Source organism: Macaca thibetana, chromosome 5 (assembly GCF_024542745.1).
Source record: "Macaca thibetana thibetana isolate TM-01 chromosome 5, ASM2454274v1, whole genome shotgun sequence".
Taxonomy (NCBI): domain Eukaryota; kingdom Metazoa; phylum Chordata; class Mammalia; order Primates; family Cercopithecidae; genus Macaca; species Macaca thibetana.
This window is the reverse complement of record NC_065582.1, coordinates 170,646,255-170,666,478: the sequence shown is the minus strand read 5'-3', so window position 1 is coordinate 170,666,478 and position 20,224 is coordinate 170,646,255. Positions and strand designations below refer to the sequence as shown.

At 40.6% G+C, this 20,224-nt stretch overlaps 1 protein-coding gene and 1 pseudogene across 3 annotated transcripts in view; one reads left to right on the top strand and one right to left on the bottom strand.

The window, feature by feature from the left end:
* TAPT1 (transmembrane anterior posterior transformation 1) overlaps window positions 1–11,313 on the bottom strand; it is a 65,754-nt gene extending 54,441 nt beyond the window's left edge. The window contains exon 1 of one of the 2 annotated variants that reach the window (XM_050792506.1): window positions 11,025–11,313. In XM_050792506.1, coding sequence (XP_050648463.1) covers window positions 11,025–11,223 — 199 coding nt within the window. In that variant the 5' untranslated portion in view covers window positions 11,224–11,313. The remainder of the gene's footprint in view (window positions 1–11,024) is intronic. The other variant, XM_050792507.1, reaches the window with a different exon arrangement.
* Window positions 11,314–11,806: 493 nt separating this feature from the next.
* LOC126955678 (uncharacterized) lies at window positions 11,807–15,989 on the top strand (annotated as a pseudogene). The gene is made up of 2 exons (XR_007726043.1): window positions 11,807–12,821; window positions 13,028–15,989. The product of XR_007726043.1 is annotated as an uncharacterized LOC126955678 (transcript).
* Window positions 15,990–20,224: the final 4,235 nt, after the last annotated feature.

Below are 20,224 nucleotides of genomic sequence, written 5' to 3'. Positions count from 1 at the left end.
CCACTGTACTCCAGCCTAGGTGACACAGCGGGACTGTGTCTCAAAAAAAAAAAAAAAAAAAAATATATATATATATATATATATATATATCTCCATCCTTAAAAGCCCTTGGAAAGACTTAGAAGCCAACTTGACCATGGTTCTAAACAACAGGTCTACAACAGCTTACCTCGTCCAGCATTAAAACAGATCACTAGTTCTTTGAGTATTATGTCAAGTGGCTTGCTTATGTTAGGGTTTATTCCATATATATGTGTACGTACACACATACACACACTTCTTTAAATACCAGATTCATAATCTTTTTGGGGAGTCTGTGTTACCATGAAGAGTACATTTACAGTTGAAGTCATGTGGGTTAAGTGTACGCAATATGTGAACTGTATATATTAACGGATGTTTGGATTTAAAGGACTTAGTCTAACCAAATCCACGTAGAGTAGAACTTCTGGTTAGGAACTTTCTAATATGTTCTACGCTGGCTAGAACCAGAACAAGATCTGCTCTTTCAAGGTGAGAAAAAGAAAGCCTTTTGAGTTGCAAACAAAAACAGCCAAGACTAATGAAAGATAAACAAATCATACTCAGTTCAGTTTTCCAATCAGGAAAAAGAGTATGTTTTGATTAGTATCTACAAATACCAGTTCTTTCATGTAAAAATCGAGAAGCAACAGGACTTTCAGAAAGCAGAGGAGATTCCACATACATAATTTTTCACTGAACTTAGTGAACTCTGAACTTTGAACTCCAGAGGCCACTTCACCACACTCTACGGACAGCAGCCAACCCTGCAGCTTCCCCGTCCCTCCGTGCCACCTAAATCTGATTCACTGGTGCTCTTCTCTCTTGAATGGCTAATTTTTTTCATCTAAGTCTCTTTGGTAGCCCTTCTTCCTCTACCTGATCCTTAAGTGTCTGCTGGTTCAGTGCTCTATTAACTCCAGTAAAATGTCAGCCATCCTTTAATGCTAGCATTCTCCAATACGTCCTCATCATTCTTTCTGGTATTTATTCCCTATACCTACTTTGTTTCCTATACATGTTTTGTTTCCTATAGATTTCGAACTAGAATTAAAACCATCATCAAAATTCTAAAGTCATCACATCTACAGCTCTGGCTATTATCATATTTCCAACAGCCTCCTCTACCTGGATATCCCATAGATACCGAAATCACCTGCAAAACGAAACCAGTATCTTGCCCACTGACTTTGCACCTTTCCTGGAGTCCTGACTTTAGTTCCTGGCTTTACCCGTGACATAGTTGCTGCACTAGAAGCCCAGGGCCAATCTTGACAATCCCCTCTCTCTTCTTACCAAGGCCTACCAATTCTTCCTTTAAAACATTAACTTTTTCCCCTTTTTCCTATACTCCACCCTAGTTTAGTCCTCCCCATCTCTCTCCAGGTTATTGCAAAAGCTTCTTGATTGAGTACCATTCTTCCCATCTTTCCTCCCTTCAATGCTAACTCCACCTGGCAGCCAGACAGCAGCTCACACAGATCAGATATCGTTCTACTGAAACCCTTCAGTGATTCTTCATTACCTCCAGAATAAAGTCCTACCTCCTCAGTGTGGGCCATCGCAGATCCTCTATCACTGGCCACAGGCCATCTCTTCAGTCATGCTTCATACCTGCCTCCCCTGAATTTCTAGGTCACAATTTTCTTTTTATACCACTTTTCATTTCTCCCAAACATGTCAATGGGTTCACACTGCTCGTTGGTCTGAGAATTCCCTACCAATTTTCCAGGAGTGAACATGCCCAGACGGTACCTCCTCTGTGAAGACTTCCCTAAGTTTCTCAGGCAGAGTCTGTCCTTTCCCCTACTTGGCTTCCACAGTACCTGCGCCTGCCTATGATTTTCTGCAGCATACTACATTCATTTTCTTATCTGGTTTTCTCATTCACCTTTGCATCACTGGGACCCAGCACATAACAGGTACTCAACAAATGTCTGCTAAAACAATATATGGGTCAGAGGAGAAGAAGAGAAATCACAGAGAACAAAAACAGAATCAGACAGTGAAAAGCTAAAAACGAAATGGAAAGGGAAGTGACTAAGAAAAGAAAGAATTACAGACATAAAATGGAGTGGCCAAATTAGTCTCTTTAGGAGGCCAGGCAGCAAAGAACAGAATTGACACAGAATTGAGGGAGTAATGTGAATGGCAAACTGGGCTAAACTTTCATGTGGGTGATCTGTCCCTTCTGATATGATAATTTCTGGCATTTTTCCATTTTTCTTTACTGCTGAATTGCTCTATTGAAAGATGATCTATATGAATACAAAAGTGGAATTCATCAAAATGTTCAATAGTAATGGAATTGCTTAATAAATAACAATGTACCAATATAAAACAAAAATCAGAAGTGGCAAAAGAAAAGCACACCAGATACTTGAGAAAAGAACTTGTGATTGTGACAGAATTGTTCAGAGACGCGGGGAGTCAGCAGGGAAGGAGTGAAAAGCTTCACTCAACGTAGCAGCTGCTGAGGATACAGGAGCCTCTACTCTGTCTGTGTAGCTAACAGACTGTAAAGGTAACCCAACGGGTACCTGAACCTCAATCCCCCTGAGGGAGCAGGGTGCCATGATGCAGTCACAGTCAGTGAGTGCCCTGGGTTTGGGAATGACGAGATCCTCACTGTCCACAGTAAGTGCAAGGAAAGAAATTAGGCAGCCCACAAGAATGCCATCTGCGTTAAAGAGATACAGAAACACATTACTGCACAATGATTTACAATTTTAAAAAGCAAATTAAATAAAAAGGTTTATTTGGGGCCGGGTGCAGTGGCTCACGCCTGTAATCCCAGCACTCTGGGAGGCTGAGGTGGGAGGATCACCTGAGGTCAGGAATTTAGGACTAGCTTGTCCAAAATGGTGAAACCCCGTCTCTACTAAAAATACTAAAAATTAGCCAAGCGTGGTGGCAGGCGCCTGTAATCCCAGCTACTTGGGAGGCTGAGGCAGGAGAATCGCTTGAACCCCAGAGGCGGAGGTTGCAGTGAGCCAAGATCATGCCACCGTACTCCAGCCTGGATGACAAGAGTGAAACTCCATCTCAAAAAAAAAAAAAAAAAAAAAAAAGGTTTATTTGGAAAATTATTCTCCACAATGGTGTTTTCTCTGGTGACTGGGGATGACAGCTTTGACCATAAGAAGAGTTGGGTTATGATCTACAGAAGAGCATAGGATTAGCAATCACAGAAAGGGAGTACAGCTGTCTTAAACATTAGTCCTGTGACCCTACTCCAGTGACAGATGTCAATTTCACCGAAGAGAAAATGGAAGCTTAGAGGAGTTTTTTTTTTTACCTGTCAACTGTTTGCCTTATCCACAGAATCATCAAAGGACTAAGAGAGTACTTGTATGAAAGTATATAAAAACTGCAAAGCATGATGCACTGTCTTCAACTACTTCCTATTAACTTCATAAGTACTGTAGTATTAATCACTTCTGGTTTGGTGGTTATCTAATGTTTATTTCTGCAATCCTAGCTCTATCGCTAAAAGGTAAAATGACAAATAAGTATATTTAACAACGTATATAACCTAAGTAATTTTCTGTAAACAGGTTATCATACAACATAAATACCGAGTGTTTTAATTACAAGTACAAAACAATGCTGTGTCCGGATTCTACCTCTAGATATCCAAGAATTTGAATTACAAACACTAGTTTAGATTCTACAATGGAGAATATAAAAAGTCAAATAAAAACATAACCTATTTTGAGTGTACAGCTCTCACAACTATGAAACAGGTTCTACTGTTATGCTCATTTTGCAGATGAAGAAACCAAGGCCCAGAGAGGCTAAGGAGATTTCCAAGATCACACAGGAAGCAAACAGAAAAGCCAGAACTCAAAGTCAAGAAGTCTATGGCTAGAGTGTGTGTTTTTCACCATTAGACAGCTTTTCCTATTATTGCCTCAAGTGCTTTTGTAAACAGGCCACTGCATTACTTCTGGAAAATCAGGAGCCCTCTGTCCCTCCTCTTTATCTGTGCTCCCACTGCACCTTGGGCTGACTTCTGTGAAGCTACACTCTTTAATAGTTGCTCCCTTACAAAATCATAAAGTTTCTGAGAGCAGGCCCCATGTATCCCTATATTCTCGAAGTCCAGCCCTGCTGGTGAGTTCTGAATGTAGGGGTAATCTTTGTGTATAATTAGCGCGATGCTAATGGGCTGGGGAATGGTTTTAAATGATACATTAAAGAAATACTAACCACCACAACAAAGTTTCATAAGGTTAAATATCTTGAAAGCTTTGTCTTACCTCCTTCTCATCTACTCCTGAGTAAGTGGCTATATTTTAGGGATCAGAATCCTTCTATTTTACAGTATGAGGCAGTTTACAAAGGTCTTGCATACATTACTTCATACAATTCTTGCAACAATCATGAGAGCTAAAGAGAGCAATTAATGCCGTCCATATTTTGTCCATTTTCACATTATGAAAAAACTGAGGTTCACAGAAGTTGAGTACAAAGTCATTGAAAAGTTAAGTGACAAACTGGGAATAGCACCTAGTCCAGTGTACTCTCTCGCCTATATCAAAATGATCAACCATCTCTCTGACAATTATAATTTGGCTGTGATTCATGGTGAAGGAGGTAGGAGGGTGCACTGCCTCATTGCCGGAGCCCTGGAGTTAGCCTCGCTGGTTCTGCTCCGCCAGGACCACTCCCACCTTTCCCTGGAGAAGGCTGCATTTCCCAGCGCGCCACTCAATCCCCAGTGCCGAGTTACACCTGTGTTTCAGTGTTTTGCTTGTTTTTATTTTGCTAAACATTGCTCTCTAGAATTCTACAGACCCATCTGAACTTACCTATCCTATAATTTTGGCTACAGTTGCCTGGTTAATAATTTAGCAAAGCCACTGTTCTTTACCTATGGGTATCACCAAGAACTCTGATAGCTAAGTACATCTTAACTTCTGTCAGACTTTCGTGGTATTTCATTCCTTCTAAGCAAAACAGTCACTCTCATTTGTTATGCTAAACATCTACCTTTATGTTTTAAGAGTATTTTTCCAATAATCCAAATATTTACTTCCTGAACACTGATTTCAGTTTTTAAGATGTCAATTAATTTTAGTTCATTTATCCCAATCTTACCAGGAAGAAATATCATTCAGTAAAAGTCTTTTAAAAATAGATACTTTTGGGAAGCCGAGGCGGGTGGATCCTGATACCAAGAGATGGAGACCATCCTGGCCAACATGATGAAACCTCGTCTCTACTAAAAATACCAAAATTAGCTGGGCATGGTGGTGTGTGCCTGCAGTCCCAGCTATCAGGAAGGCTGAGGTAGGAAAATTGCTCGAACCTAGGAGGTGGAGGGTGCAACAAGGCACCAAGGCACTCCAGTCTGGCGACAGAATGAGACTCTGTCTCAAAACAAACAAACAAACAAACAAAATTTTACTATTTAATTATAACATAAACAAGTGCTTCAACATTAGAAGAACTATGTTTTGTCAACTGTGAATTTTCCTTTTTTTTTTTGAGACAGGGTCTCACTCTGTTGCCCAGGCTGCAGCACAGTGGCACAATCTTGGCTCACGGCAACCTCTACCTCCAGGGCTGAAGCAATCCTCCCACCTCAGCCTCTCTAGCAGCTGGGACTACAGGCACATGCTACCATGTCCACCTAACTTCTGTATTTTTTATAGGTATGGGGTTTTACTATGTTGCCTAGGCTGGTCTTGAACTCCTAGGCTCAAGCAATCCACCCGCCTTGGCCTCCCCAAGTGCTAGGATTATAGGTGTGAGGCACCGGGCCCAGCCGTCAACTGTGAATATGTAATATGAGGAAAATAATACCAATCATAAATCCAAATCAGTTCCTCCAGTGCATATATATACACATACATATACATATATATATATATTTTATATATATATATATTTTTTGGAGACAGAGTCTCGCTCTGACCTGTCACCCAGGCTGGAGTGCAGTGGTGTGATCTTGTCTCACTGCAACCTCCAACTCCGCCTCCTGGGTTCCAGCAATTCTCCTGGCTCAGCCTTCCAAGTAGCTGGGATTACAGGCACATACCTCCATGCCCGGCTAATTTTTTGTATTTTAGTAGAGACAGGGTTTCACCGCGTTGCCCAGACTGGTCTCGAACTACTGAGCTCAGGCAATCCACCCGCCTCAGCCTCCCAGAGTGCTGGGATTACGGGTGTGAGCCACTGCACCCAGCCCCTCCAGCATATTTTTACACTATATCATCTCCTACCACAGAATTGCTCTGTGATCCGGAACTTAAATTCAGAAAAAGCATAGTATAAATTGCCTTTTCTTCATCCCTAAAATAAAAAACACATTGTTTAATTATCTTCTAAGAAAGCTTATTTTAGAAATAAGAACCTAAGATTAAAAAGTATTAATTAAAAGTAATGAGTAATCATAAATATATTTATATGTTCAGTAATATGTCTAAATATATCTTTCTTAAAATAGCATTGAGCATTTAAAAAGTTGGAAAGTAATACTGGTTATAACTGTTAGGAAAATATGAAATATGCATACCTCCATAGTCTTAAATAACATAAAACTTTAGTAAACTTTATTAAGGTTACACTAAAATATTAGATAAGCTTATTAAACAGAGACACACTCTTGTACAAGGCCAATTAGTAATCAGCTTTTCTGGGAATCAATAATACAACAGCAATTCTGCCTTCCTAAGTCAAACATTAAGTAAAAGAACCATTTCACACAATATATTCAAGTTTTTAAGATGTTTAAAAAAATGTTTATAGTTTCATTTAGAGGAGTAAAGAGTAGAATATTTATAAATGTATAGATGGAAAACAGGTATAAACAAAGGAGTGACTTTTTCCAAGGTCATAAGGTTATAAAGCAAAGGATTACAAATGAGAATAGAATATCATTAATTGGACAGTCAATGCTATATATGCTTTCTAGAGACTTCTTTTATGCAAGTAGTCCCCAAATTGGAGGACAAATGAGCTGCTAGGATTGAATTTCAGAGAGTAAACTAGGTTAAAGTTAAAAACTGTAAAAAGCCAAGGCACTGAACTGATCAAAAACCAAAATAAGTAACTTTTCATTGTTCATTTGGTCTATATATACTAATTAAGTAAAGCAAGTGAGAATTTTAAAAGCAAAGCAATAGTTTGTCAGAAGAAGCTAATGTTACTTTGTATCTGGTTTGTGGTTACTCCAAGTAATTTCCCGGTTTTATAATTATTTTTCTTTTTCTTTGTAAACAAATTAATTGGCTCTAGATCATAATTTTTGAATCAGTCACCCTTTAATCATCCATTAGGTTAAGTTTGGGGCCACTGGGATAACTATGTGATATAGGTGAAGACTGGTTAAATGAAAATATATTTTAATAAAAATGTATTTATAAGAAGAAACTGACAAATTTTCAATTACACAAAGAATAGGACATAGGTAACATGAATAGTTAAAACCTTCATCCCACTCAAAATCTTTTGAGGGTATTGCTAAAAATTCAGCTGACTTTTCTGAGTTTTCAGTCTTTCTTCCTGCCTCTGCACAATCTCTAACAGATGTGAAGCAAGAAGAGATCTAACCATGGTTAAAGAGAGAGGAGAGAGGCAAAAGAGATGGATAATAAGTTGAAGTTTTAGAAGTCCGGAGTCACTACTAAAGGAGAAAAGAAATGGGTCCACGGCACTGTTACCAGTAGAAACAATATGTTCACCTATACCTGACTTCAGGCTTTCTTGTTTTACAAGCAATACCTATCCCCATGCATCTCCAACACCTGCATTACACAGGTACTGTTTCATCCTCACAGGTGCTACCTACCCTTATTTACACCAAGCCTTCTGTTAAGTCTCCACGGTGACTAGAACCAACCTAGATGCTTCAGATACTGAACTATCTAGTAGTGGCATTATGAAACAGAACCAAATGGATTAGGCAAGCAGTCTAAGCAAGCACAGAGTTTACAAAGCAGTTCAACAACCCAACCAAGCCAAAAACACAGATTTCCTAATGTTTAGTCCAAAGTTGATTTGCTGGACTTAGATTCCTAAATAAAAATATGGCTATACAGAAATTCTCCTACCTAGGACTTCTGCAGATGAATCGAGTGGGGAACAAGCACAAAAACCTAATATTGATTATTTGGTTTTATGTCAAAAGGAACAACAGAAGTTGGTAGTATTTTTAAGGACAGGAAGAAAATACATACAAGATCAATCTGCAGTTCTTGATAACCACCATATCCAGAGTTTAAGGCCAGTAACCACATATGCAACAAGGGAATACACAATGACCATTCTGAGAGAGCAAATAAAAATAGGAATGATTAGTGGGATTCCCAATTCTAACTATGTTAAAAGGTGTAAGTACTCACATCTGAGACATGCTTCAGCCTATTGCCAGGCTAAATATAAGTCAGAACGGGAGTTCTGAGAACGAAGTGATGAGGAAAAGAAAGCTTAGACTTAATGGAGACACATGTATAATACAATATATAGCACATATAGCTGTTCATACAAACAAATATACATATCTAGTTTCTAAACATATAAATCAACAAGGAGAGATATAAAACAAAAACTGAACCTCAGACACCACATTTTGATTTATTTTATTCAGATGGAAAGAGTTTGGATAAGTACCTAATATGTACATTCATTCAGGGAATTCCAGGCTGTTGGGACTGATCAACAAATGTCTTATCTGTAGGAGCCCTAAATTCCTTGTGAGAAATGATAAGGGGGACTTTGGAACTGACGGTTCAGCCACCAAGACACTAAAATTATGACTTTCAAAAAGAAAAGCCAAAGGCTGCCTTAACTTGCAGGGGGATCTAGAGCTCAAGAGCAGGTGTGCTAGACTCTCAGAGGCACACAAGACAATAAAAAATCGACAATACCTTAAGTCCGAGCATCTAGCCTTGAAGGACTAGTTTGATTCAGGGAGAAATGCTATCCAAATGACTCTAGGTGCTGCCACTCAAAGGCCCTCTGACCCAGGCCAGCTCCTACAGAATCATTTTTTAAAATTCTTAAAAGGAGGGGAAGGAGGATTACAGAGGAGGGGAAGAGGGCAGCACTAGACTTAGCAGCCTGGGCACTGAAGAAGGACTAAAATAATTCAGTCTCTAGTGGAGAAACTTCTAACAAATGTGGTTATCAGAGCTACAGGCTGGGTGCTAGCAGTGGCAGGAGCTATGTGACTTAGCAGAGCAGGGACAACAGGGGAAAAGAAGGCAGGGCTCATGTGGAGGCTCAGAGAGAACACTGGCCAGTGGCTCCAGCTGAAACACTCCTGGAATTTGGAATTCTTACCTAAATCCTGATCGCCAAGGCTAGTGTGACTTGGTAAAGCAGGAGTGGCCACTGACATCTCCTCACACAAAATCAATGGACCTGGGGAAAGAACAAGGACTACCCCAACAGCTAAACCTGGAGGCATCTCCCTGATAATGACTTCCTGCGACTATGGGTTTAAAAAAATCCAGCCTTAAACATGGTGAAGCATGTTGATGAAGAATGGATACGTGGTATAATGAAGTCCATGGAAGTCCAGGTATCCAGTCCCAGAAAAAGCCAGGGAAGAAGTGTGAAGTGATACTGCAAGCTCAAGATCTGTGCTCATCAATAGGCTTCAAACAACTTCATTTCCTCTCCATGTAAACAAGAAAAAAGGGCTTTTAAAATGGTGGCTTTCCTGCAACTGAGAAATATTTTAAAGAAAGTATAGTGAAGCCTGGCAACATCTATTTCTATTTACAAGAGTGCTTTTAATATTCAAGTCTAAGTAAGTAAACAGACAGTTGAGAGATTTGATATTTTGACTTACTTAGATCCTGCCAATTCAGAAAGTAAATACTTTTGAAAGCAAATGTTTAACTGAGAACTAAAGCAAATAAAGTACCGTTGAGAATTTTTAAGTGGTTAATTGAAAAAGACCAAACAAGACAGTCTGTAATTTTCATATAGACTGCTTCAAAATCGAACCTACGTCCAGTTCTGGGAATCAGCAAATCAATTAGAATCTCATCTGATCAACTTTATGCCCCTTAAGTACTCTTAAAATTTCCATACTCAAGTACAGTCAATGATGTAATCAGCCTCACAACTTAAAGTTATTTGCATGAACTGCAGGAAATAACGGCTAACACAGTCCCTTTTGGACAACAGAAATAATTTTTTAGTTGGAAGAAGTTTAATGGAGTTATGGTTCAGCTGCTGTTTAAAGCTTGAGGAATTAAAAGGTTGGGTTCACTCTATATTCAAGAAGACATCCATCTCAAAATCTTTTTTCATTTAAAACTAATTTGCAACTGCAATATGAATACTAATGCAAGTTTAAAAATTTTTTTAAATGAGAATAAAAACCTAGATCTTATATGAACTGTAACACTGTAACAATACGTTTAAAACTGGTCACTGAATGTAGCATTCATACGTACACATTTTCTCATCTAGCAATTTTTTTGGCTTAAGTTTCAGTTTAGGAAAAGTTCGGATGCAACATTTCATGGAGTGTTAAACATTTCTGTACTGGGCAAAACTACTGAACTTCATGGTCACTACCACACCGTCAACTGTCTGTGAAAAATCTATTTGGAGAGCAAGTTAACAGGTCTCTATGGCTCAAGTTCACTTAAAATACAGAACAAAAAAAGTCACCTTGACATGAATATAATTAAGAAATCAGCCGTGTGCTTCTCACGTTTTGGCTCCGAGACGTGGAGATGCCCGCCAACCTAAGACCTTCCGAGAGCGGTGCAGGGACCCGGACAGAACTTTCCCGGCCGCAGACCCCTTCTAGCGCACACCTGGCCTGGCGCTGCCGCGGGAGCCTCGGCGGTGCGCGCGGAACCCGCCCGAGGAGCTGTCAACGGCCGCGGAGCATCGGCAGCGCGCGCGCCCACAGCCCGGGCGATCCCGGGAGGCAGCGCCGGCCGCGGGGCTCGGGGGCCGAGGTCCCAAGGCGCCCTCGGTGCCCAGTCCGCCCCTTGGTGCCCGCCGCGGCCTAGCGCCGCCCGCCTCACCTGTGCGGCCCCGGCGCCTCTCCCGCCGCCGGTCGCTCTCGTAGAAGCCCAGCGTCTCAGTGAGCTGAGGCGCCGGCGGGGGCCCCTGTCCGCCGCTGCTGCCCGGCTGCTCCGCCTCGCCGCGGCCGTCCCGCTGCGGGCCGTCCACGCCGCCACCGCTGCCTTCTCCCGGGGCGGCCGCGTCGCCAACGCCCGCCATGTTCCGAGCACAACAAACCGTCCCCGCCGCCTCCCTCCAGCCTCTGGCCCGGCCTCCGCCTCCGGCCGGCCCCCTCCCCGCCTCGCCCCGCCCCTCGCCGGAGCCCGGGCCGCCGCTGCCGCCGCCGCCGCCGCCGCCATCCGCGGCCCGCCGACTGGCGCGCACCATTGGCGTCAGCGACGCGTGTGAGGCAGCCGCCGCTGCTGCCGCCGCCGCCACAGCCGCCGCCATCTTCTTTTTGCCCTCGCCGTGGCGGGCGGCTGTTTCCCGCGCCGTGGCTGGCTCCGCCGGCCGGGGCACCGCGCCGGGCTCCATGCAGCCGGGCTGCGCGGTCGCGCAGAGCGGGCGCCTTCGGGGCTTGGGTCTGGGACCCGGCAGGAGCGGGCCGGGGATGGCAGCGGCGGGCGGCGGGTCGGCCGTGGAGCCCCGGGGAGGCTGCCGCCCCGGCCGCTGTCCGCAGTCTGCGAGGTGTCCGGCCGCACGCTCAGGGCCCCTTTTGCAGACTGGGTGCCCGGAGTGCGCCGGCGCCGCCCGCCAGGTCTTGGCACCGCTGGCGCGGGCGCGGCCGCGGCGGCGAGGGCCCGGCTCCAGATCCCCGACCCCCGTGAGCTCCGGCCCTGCGTGCCCGCTATTTTGGTTCCATCTCTTCTGCATATTTATGCTTGCCTGTCACATTCCCTGGCCTCTGAGTGTCCTTTGGCAGTTTCCAAAGCACTTGGGCTAGAAGGAGCTTGGGGAGCTTCACAACAGGTGGGGGCGCGCAGGGGAGGGGCCGCGGCCGGACCAGCAGAGCGCTTCAAGGGCTGGCGCTGGGACGGACTTTCCACACTGTCTTTAGGGACTGGGGTTAGCAGACAGCCCTTGGCCACCACTGTGTCCTTACTCTGTCGCTTTACTTGGGGTTGGACCTCCCCTTTCCAGCTCTGGCGTGTGACCCCGCACCGAGCGTGGTGTCAAGACCACCACCAGCTGGGGCCGTGGGAGCGAAGGTGCCCCAGGCTCGGGGAAGATGCGGACCTTTTACCCGCTCGGCAAGTGATTGTTGCGCGCTCTGGTGAGGGGACAGTGGTACCGCGATTTCCCATGTGCCAGCTTCGGGACTCAGATGTGCTTTTGTGTCTCTTTGATTAGCAAAAGCAAAACGAATTCCTCCCCGAACACTAAGCTTCCTGGAAACTTCCCTAGACCTAAACTTGAGAACCGCATATAAACGAACCTTGAGGGTTCTGTTGTCGGTAGCGGGTTACCTGATTGCAAACTGAGCAAGTTTAAAACGGAGTGGGCTGCTTTGGGCTGCACAGCCGCCTGGCATTGTGACAGCTGAGCAGGAGGCAGAGGTGAGAGCCCAAGATGGACTAAAAATGCCCCAGCAGCTAGGAGCCCAGCCTCGTTGAAAGGAGGAACATTCGGTGCAGGCGTCGGAACCTTATCCTTTATGAAACGGGACAGCTCACAGGATTACATTTCTAAGCCAATCCTGTGATGATCCTCCATGAAATTCTCTATTTTCGTTGCATGTGGTCAAAACTGAGCCTCACTGAAACAATTGAAAACAAGTATTCTCGACAAATCTTAAGAATCGTTTTGAAAATCAAAAGGTATGGAAAGTGTTGTGACTTCTTTCTAAGCTTTATTCAGCCCAAATTCTATTATTCTCTGATCTTTTATGGTGTAAAATCATACCCATTCCATTATGTATTGATTGCAAAGAGGGAAGTAGGCTTTTATTGCTATGTTTATGTCAGTTTCCATTTACTGTCTCACCACATTTATTGGGTTATTGCCTTTGCCTTTGACTCGACAGGAGCTGGAAGGGTAAGAATCCCAAATTCTGTTTCCTAAGGCAGCCGGTTGTCAGAATGGACTTTCTTCATTTTCTATTATGAGGCCTGAGGAAAGACATTCGGTTCCAAAGGCTGTGCCTATCCTTTTAAATAGAAGAGAGAGGGCCTGGCACGGTGGCTCACGCCTGTAATCCCAACACTTTGGGAGGCCGAAGCGGGCGAATCACGAGGTCAGGAGATCGAGACCAGCCTGGCCAACATAGTGAAACCCCGTCTCTACTAAAATTACAAATAATTAGCCGGGCATATGGCGGGCGCCTGCTTGCCTGTATTCCCAGCTACTGGAAGGCTGAGGCAGGAGAATCGCTTGAATCCGGGAGGCGGGGGTTGCAGTGAACCGCACCGAGATCGCGTCACTGGACTTCAGCCTGGGCGGCAGAGTGAGACTCCGTCTCAAAAAAAGAAAAAAAAAAGGAGGAAGCAGCCGTGCCAAAAAAAAAAAAGGAAGCAGCCATGCCAAGGCTAGGTACTGACTGAAGCAGGAGGAACAAATTGGAAATGTGGGAATGCGGATGTGGGCAAGTTGAGGGTCTTGTAGCTTCTCTTCGGTTGATCTTTTCACTGAAGCTGCTTTGTTATATCTGACATGTGAAACTGCACAATTTCAAACCTATATTGAAGTCAACATACAAAAAAGCATTTTAGAAACAACCATTAGTAAAAATACTTTTTTCAGCTATTCTTCCCTTGTATGGGTGTTGATAGTCAGATAATCAAATAGCTTATTGCATATAGAAAATTGTTTTCTTTGAGTTAATTCAACGTGTTGCAACTTAGTTAGAATCCAGGAAAATAGTATTTTCCAATATGTATTTGGAATCTTCAAAGTATTAGGTTACAAATTACCTTAAAATAAGAAATATTTATGCAGCATAGAAGAACCAGCAGTTCTCCGAGGAGGATAAATAGCAGTCAAAATATCATAATGCACTTTATATCAGTTGTAAAAAGAAAAATACAGGCTTGGATTTATGGTATTACCATTAGAAAAACAATGAGTATTTAAGAAACATAGCAACCTTAGCCATTAAATAGGCATCAAATAACATTCTGAATTAAGTTATAAGATTAAATGAAGATTTGGATGACAATGACAATATTGTCCATCATTGTCATCCAAATCCTGGTTTTATCTTATAACTGTTTTTAGGGGTAATTCTAGTGAATTGTCTCTATAAGATGTTTGAAATTAGTTCCATACACTTTTCCTGAATCAATTTAAATATTGATTTCACAAACAATAAGATGGTATACTGTAGCATGTCTGCACTAAAAAGAGAAAAAATACTCCACAGGTGGGGAGTAATTTCAGTAGAGGAAAGTGATGAATATTGGATGTGAGTTCAGAAACCAGAGGTTGATAAAGTCTTGTGATTGCTATATGCATTATGAAGCTACTGTGTTTTGAAAATTGCAAAACAGTCATTTTTAAAGAACAAAAATTTGGTGAGTAGCATACGCAGATTTCAAACATAAATTGCATAACTTCATATTTCAGTAATTAAAGATTTAACAATTGGGATTTTGTGGCTAAACAAAATATACTGAACCCATTACGTATAAGCCATGGATTCAAAGCTCCAGAAAGTTATCTTAATGAGGCATGTAAACTCTTTTTGTTTAATGTCCACACCAGATCATTATGGTCTGCCATTTCATGAAATAGCAAGACTTTTAAAATAAGTGATGTTTTTTAGTTTGTATTTCTATATTCTTTCCTACCAGGTATAGCACAGTGTAGTACAAAGGCCTACAGTTATAAGCCTTGGGAAAGATGCTGTTTTGGCCACATATTTCATCTGTGTGACCCTGGAAAGAGGGTCTCAGAGGGTCACTGTGGCCCTCAGTGTCTTTTCATTGGTAAGTGGGTCATCATCTCTTGTATAATGAGAGCTGAAAAAAGTACCATTTTCCTTTTATTCTCCCTTCCTTTCATTTAGGCTGTAGTTTTCACTTTTTAACTACAAAGCAGTTTATCTCTTGATAACACTTCTAGTGTATTGTCCCTAAAATATTTTTGAAAGTAGTTCTATACACTTTTCCTGAGTAATAAAAACATCACATATTTGGTAACTTGAAAGAATCCCGAGTCAGGAAATGGCCTGGATTCTCTCTGACCTTCAACTAAAGTCTTTGACCAAAGGAGCACAGGTGACCCCTCTCTGCTTCATTTTCTGACTTATAGAGTATTGGACTCAATGACCGATCCTCCTCCCTTCTAGCTCCAAAATACTGGGCTAAACTCCATGCAACTCCCTTCTGGATAAAAATAGTAGACAGGCATGCACTATCAACATTTGTAGAAAAATATGAAATGCTTACAGTCACTTTGTAATTGAGTCTAAGGTTTGAATGCATAGAGTTTAAATGCAATAATTGTGTTGATAACAACAAAGACATGTAAGTTTTTATGTACCTTTATGTTCTGTGCATTAGTCCTTCATTTCTGGGCATGAGGAGAAGTGATGGTTTCTCAGTGACTTTCCAGAACTCTAAGGCTGTGTTTCTCACACCAGGCCTCAGGGTTTCTACATTTTGAACAAATTTCCAATATTGTACCCGTGCACACCTAAGTCTAAGAACTCTGCTGTAAGGTGACATTAAACAGCACCTGAAGTTATATTTGAGATGATTACTCAGTAATCATTGTACGGTTGATTTTCATAATATGGATTCAAACACTGAATAGAGCACAGTTTTAATTAAATCTGTATTTCTCAGTTGAAACTTTATTTTAGCATTACATGACTTCTATTTCATGAATCATAAATGTCATGTGTCTTCACAAACTGTAGTTCTGAATTTAATTCATTCACCATTTTGTCGTCAGAAAGAAGAGTTGATGTTTTTGAAAGATCTAAACAGCTTTGCAGCTGATGTTCTAAAGAAATAAAATATACTGCTGAACGCAGAACAAGCCTTTGCACTAAATTAATGTGAGTTTGAATTTCTGAGTTTCAGTAATAATAATTTCTGTCTTTGGCAATCATTTTTGGACTGATGCGCATTATGTTTTATTCTTTTTGGACTTTATTCCATGGATTTCCAAAGGACATCAATTCGCTTTATTTCTGGAAGATGTAACACAAATTAAGTAATGTGCCTTTGATTCTAATGTACCTGTTACACCTTAACTAAAGCATGAGCAACATCATTTTTAAAAGCATTTCTTTGACATGAGAATATATGACAGAAACCATCGTAAATAGGACTTTTTGAAAACTACTTTGCTGAAAGGGGTGTTTTGTAAAGAATATTATGTTCTGAAGACCTAAAGGTGGGTTCTGTTTATGTAATAAAAGTGTATGAACCTATATAATTTCATGGCTTATTGGCTTATAGGGCCTTTTATTCATGATCAGTTATAAAATGTATTTTGTGCTGGACTTTAAATTTCTGGAAAATTTCAAAATACTGATGAAAGGGCCCCTGGTAATGACTCAGCAGGCTTTCCATTCCAGATTTATCTCTTTGAGAAAAAAGAACAGTGTTTCTCATTATCACCATGAAAATAAATAGACGCTGTTTCAAACCGTGTTAATCATTTAGTTGGTTAATTAGCAATAATCATTTTGCAGAATAAATTCAGACCTTCCAGTAATGTGTTGATAACTGTCAAAAATCCTTTTTTCTAAATCTAGCTGGCAAAGGCTTTCATTTTGGAATTCAGGAAGCAGGGGAGATTTTATTTACCACCCAGTTCCTGTTGCTAGTCCTTTTGAATTTTGCCTTTCAGAGTTGTTTTTTGTTTGTTTGTTTGTTTGTTTTTATTCTTTTTGTTATTCCCCAGTGGCAAGTTATTTATTGCTTCTTTTGGCCACTTATCAAATAGCAGTTGGTAATCGGGAGATTTTACGTGGTATTTAGGATAGTTTTTTGCTTTTTTCTAGTGTTTCTAGTTGAACTATGATGGATTAAGGGTAATTGAGTAATTTTTCTCTTGACATCGATGGCCTTTAAGCTCTTTTGGGCTGTGATCCTGCTCTTGTTATTAGCTTTCATTCTGTTCATTAATCAGTGTTTTCATTCTGGCAGTTTTTCCTTGTCTTTCTCCTTCTTGTTTCTGAGATTAAAAAGTGAAAGCAGTCTTTTACAAGGATCTATTGTTTGTTATCTTTTAGGCAAACCCAAATATTTATTTCTCTCTTTTGCCTTCATACCCAAATTTATTGCAAATGCATGATAAACTTTCGGATTCTCAAAAATCTTCTCAGGGTTTCTGCTTTCCAGGTTTTAGAAATTAGATTATCTGATTTCAAGGCCTTAGATTTTCAAATTGCCCTTTTGTATGCATCTATTCTATTCGCTTTTCTTTTCAGTTCTAAGTCTATGTTTATGTGTAAAATGCTTCTCTTGTTTCTGACATTTTCCAATTTAGTATCAATTTCTAATAATGAACCACTTTTACCTGCTTGTCTTCCATGTGGATGCTTAATAAATACTATAACTTAGGTATACAGTTTCATGGAGGAGAAAAGAATGTGGTTAATTTTTTGAAATAGCAATAAGAAGAAAACATATTGTAGCTTTAGCAAGCATTATTTTCTTGTGACAGTTTTATCCTCCTAATTATACTTTGCCTAAGCTGGTACTAACGTTAATTCACGTTCTCCTAAGCATATGCCCACTCTTGACAGATATACACTGGGGTTGCAAATTTGGCATGTATAATTTACACATAAATATTCGATTGCTAAGAAAACTGAGACTAAATCAGATGCTGGTCATTGTCATCTTTTAAATTACACTCTGACCTTTCATCGGTCTACTTAGCGGTGTAATAACACAATTGTCTTAATATAAATAATTCATTTCTAGTGCTGCAACCCATTTTTAAATATTCAATTTTAATATTTATTATAGTTCTGATATTTATTATCTGAAATGTTTGGTTAGATATTCTTTTTCTGAATAGTACTTAGTTTCATGTAATTTGATTTTATTTTTACTAGCTGGATAAACACACAGTTTCTACTTTATCTTAATGCATCCAACAAAATCAGTCTTGTATTAAGTAATTAAGGTCCAAAAATCAGTTGGTTCCACTGACTTTGGGCAATGCAATGTCCACTCCAAATCTGTAATTTGTTTCCCTCTGATATTTTGATAGTGTTCCACAGAGGATGCCTAATTGGTGTGATTAGCCTTCTTCACTGGTGTTTTATGGACAGTATAACTGGCTTCTCCCTTGAAAGCAAATAGTTTTCTTTATGTTGGGAGTATTTTTTAAAAATAGCTTATCAGCAAAGGTTTTTCTTCTGAGTGTGTTTTTTTAAGCTAAATCTTTTAGAAAGGCAGCAACCGTTAATCCTTCAGGGACATATATAAACACACAGGTGGATTTGCCCATGCGAGTATTTGTTTTTAGCTAATGTATAGTTTTCTCAAAACAATCTGTTCTTTTGCCTGTGTGCACCAAAGTGGGTGAAATATTTGGGACTATACCATAAAAAGTAATCTTGAATGATGGCAGTAGGCTATAAAAGTTCATCATGCAGAGAGTAGCAGAATATAATGGAGAAAGCTATAAACTTAGAATCAGGAGGCCTGCCACTTATTAGTTGTGGAACGTGGATGTGCTCTGGGCCATTATTACCTAATTTATGTAGCAGAAGGTGGGCTAGATTGTCTCAAAGTCTCCTTTCAGCTCTAGAGTCACGTGATTTTTTAGGTGCCTCTTTGGTTATTTGAGGCTAGCATTAAATGCTGACATTCATTTGTAATATTATCCTTCTGGTGAGCTCAGGTACCCTACTGTAAATGATAATGTTTATCTGAAATTGCTTACCTTCAAACAGCAGTCTTTAGTATTTCTTATTCAGCATACATTTGTTGACCAGATTTTATGTGCCCAGTACTGGTAAAAAGCCTTAGAGTAACAAAGGTAAATAAGATGAATTTCCCACCCACGAGTAATTACATTGCTATACAGTAAGTACCACAATGGAAGACCATATGAAGTACCATGGTAGTTCAGAGGAGAGATTAATTAATTTGGCTTTGGGATGACCAGGTCAGCTTAGAAGGAAATGGCATTTAGATGGATCTGGAAAGATTTGTTTGCCAGATGGAAAACAGGGCTGAGGATGGCAACTGAAGGGCCTGACAGGTGGGTGATAGAGCACGGGCAGAATGAGATTTCCAAGGCTAAATAGTAGACCATGAATGGGGCTGGGATAGAGCATTTTGACTTAAGGAGAGTGGGGAAGAATGGCCTGGAAGTGAAATGAGGAATTAGGGCATTTGTAGGTTGCCAACACTTCCTCTTGGCCATCTCCACATGTTGAAGAGTAATTCTGGTTTTTTGTTTGTTTGTTTGTTTGTTTTTAATCTGGTGTATATTGGGATATGCTTGCATTTCTACAAAATTTTCACAAGAATAATTGGAACAATAATCTGTTTATTGAACATTTACTATGCATTAAGTCTTACTCTCAATGTCCAAGTCCAGGATCTAGTTAAGACATTTTACCATCTTTTTTTTTTCCTGAAAAGTTGTTTCAGCACAACATTCATAGAACAAACTTAAAAAAAATTGTTTTTGTTTTGTTTGGCTATAAGACAATAAATCATTCATTAAGGATTAACATTTTTTGACAGCAACTCACAGATACATTTTAATGATAGGCAATGTATTCACATATAAAATAATCATATTTAGCCTCAGAACCGCAAATCAAATCATTTCAGTCTATTGAAAGGATGAAATGGGATGTCGATGGCTTGGAAGCAGTCTTTTGTAAACTTTAAAGTTCTAGATTATTGTCAGTAAGTATAAATATCAGGAAGAAGACATTATGTATTCAATTTTGTGTCTGAGTCTCAGCCTAATCCCCCAATGGTTATGGAGTAGGGTAAGAACTGTATGTCAATTTGGAATCAGACTCTCTGTTTTGAGCCATTTAATTTAGACACATTATTTTAATGTAAGCGCTTTTGCTTTTTCTTTGGCAGTCAGTGTGCAATTTTAATTAGCACTTGGAACCCGGAAGAATACAATGATGAGCACAAGGCATGAAGAAATACGTTCATAATGGCCTGCCTGAGGTCTCTGGCAGCACCCAAGAAAGACGCTTTCGGTATAATGCTCAATGCTTCTGAGAAATCATCCTTGCTGATGATTTATACTCTTGTACATTTAATTATTTTAGAGTTTC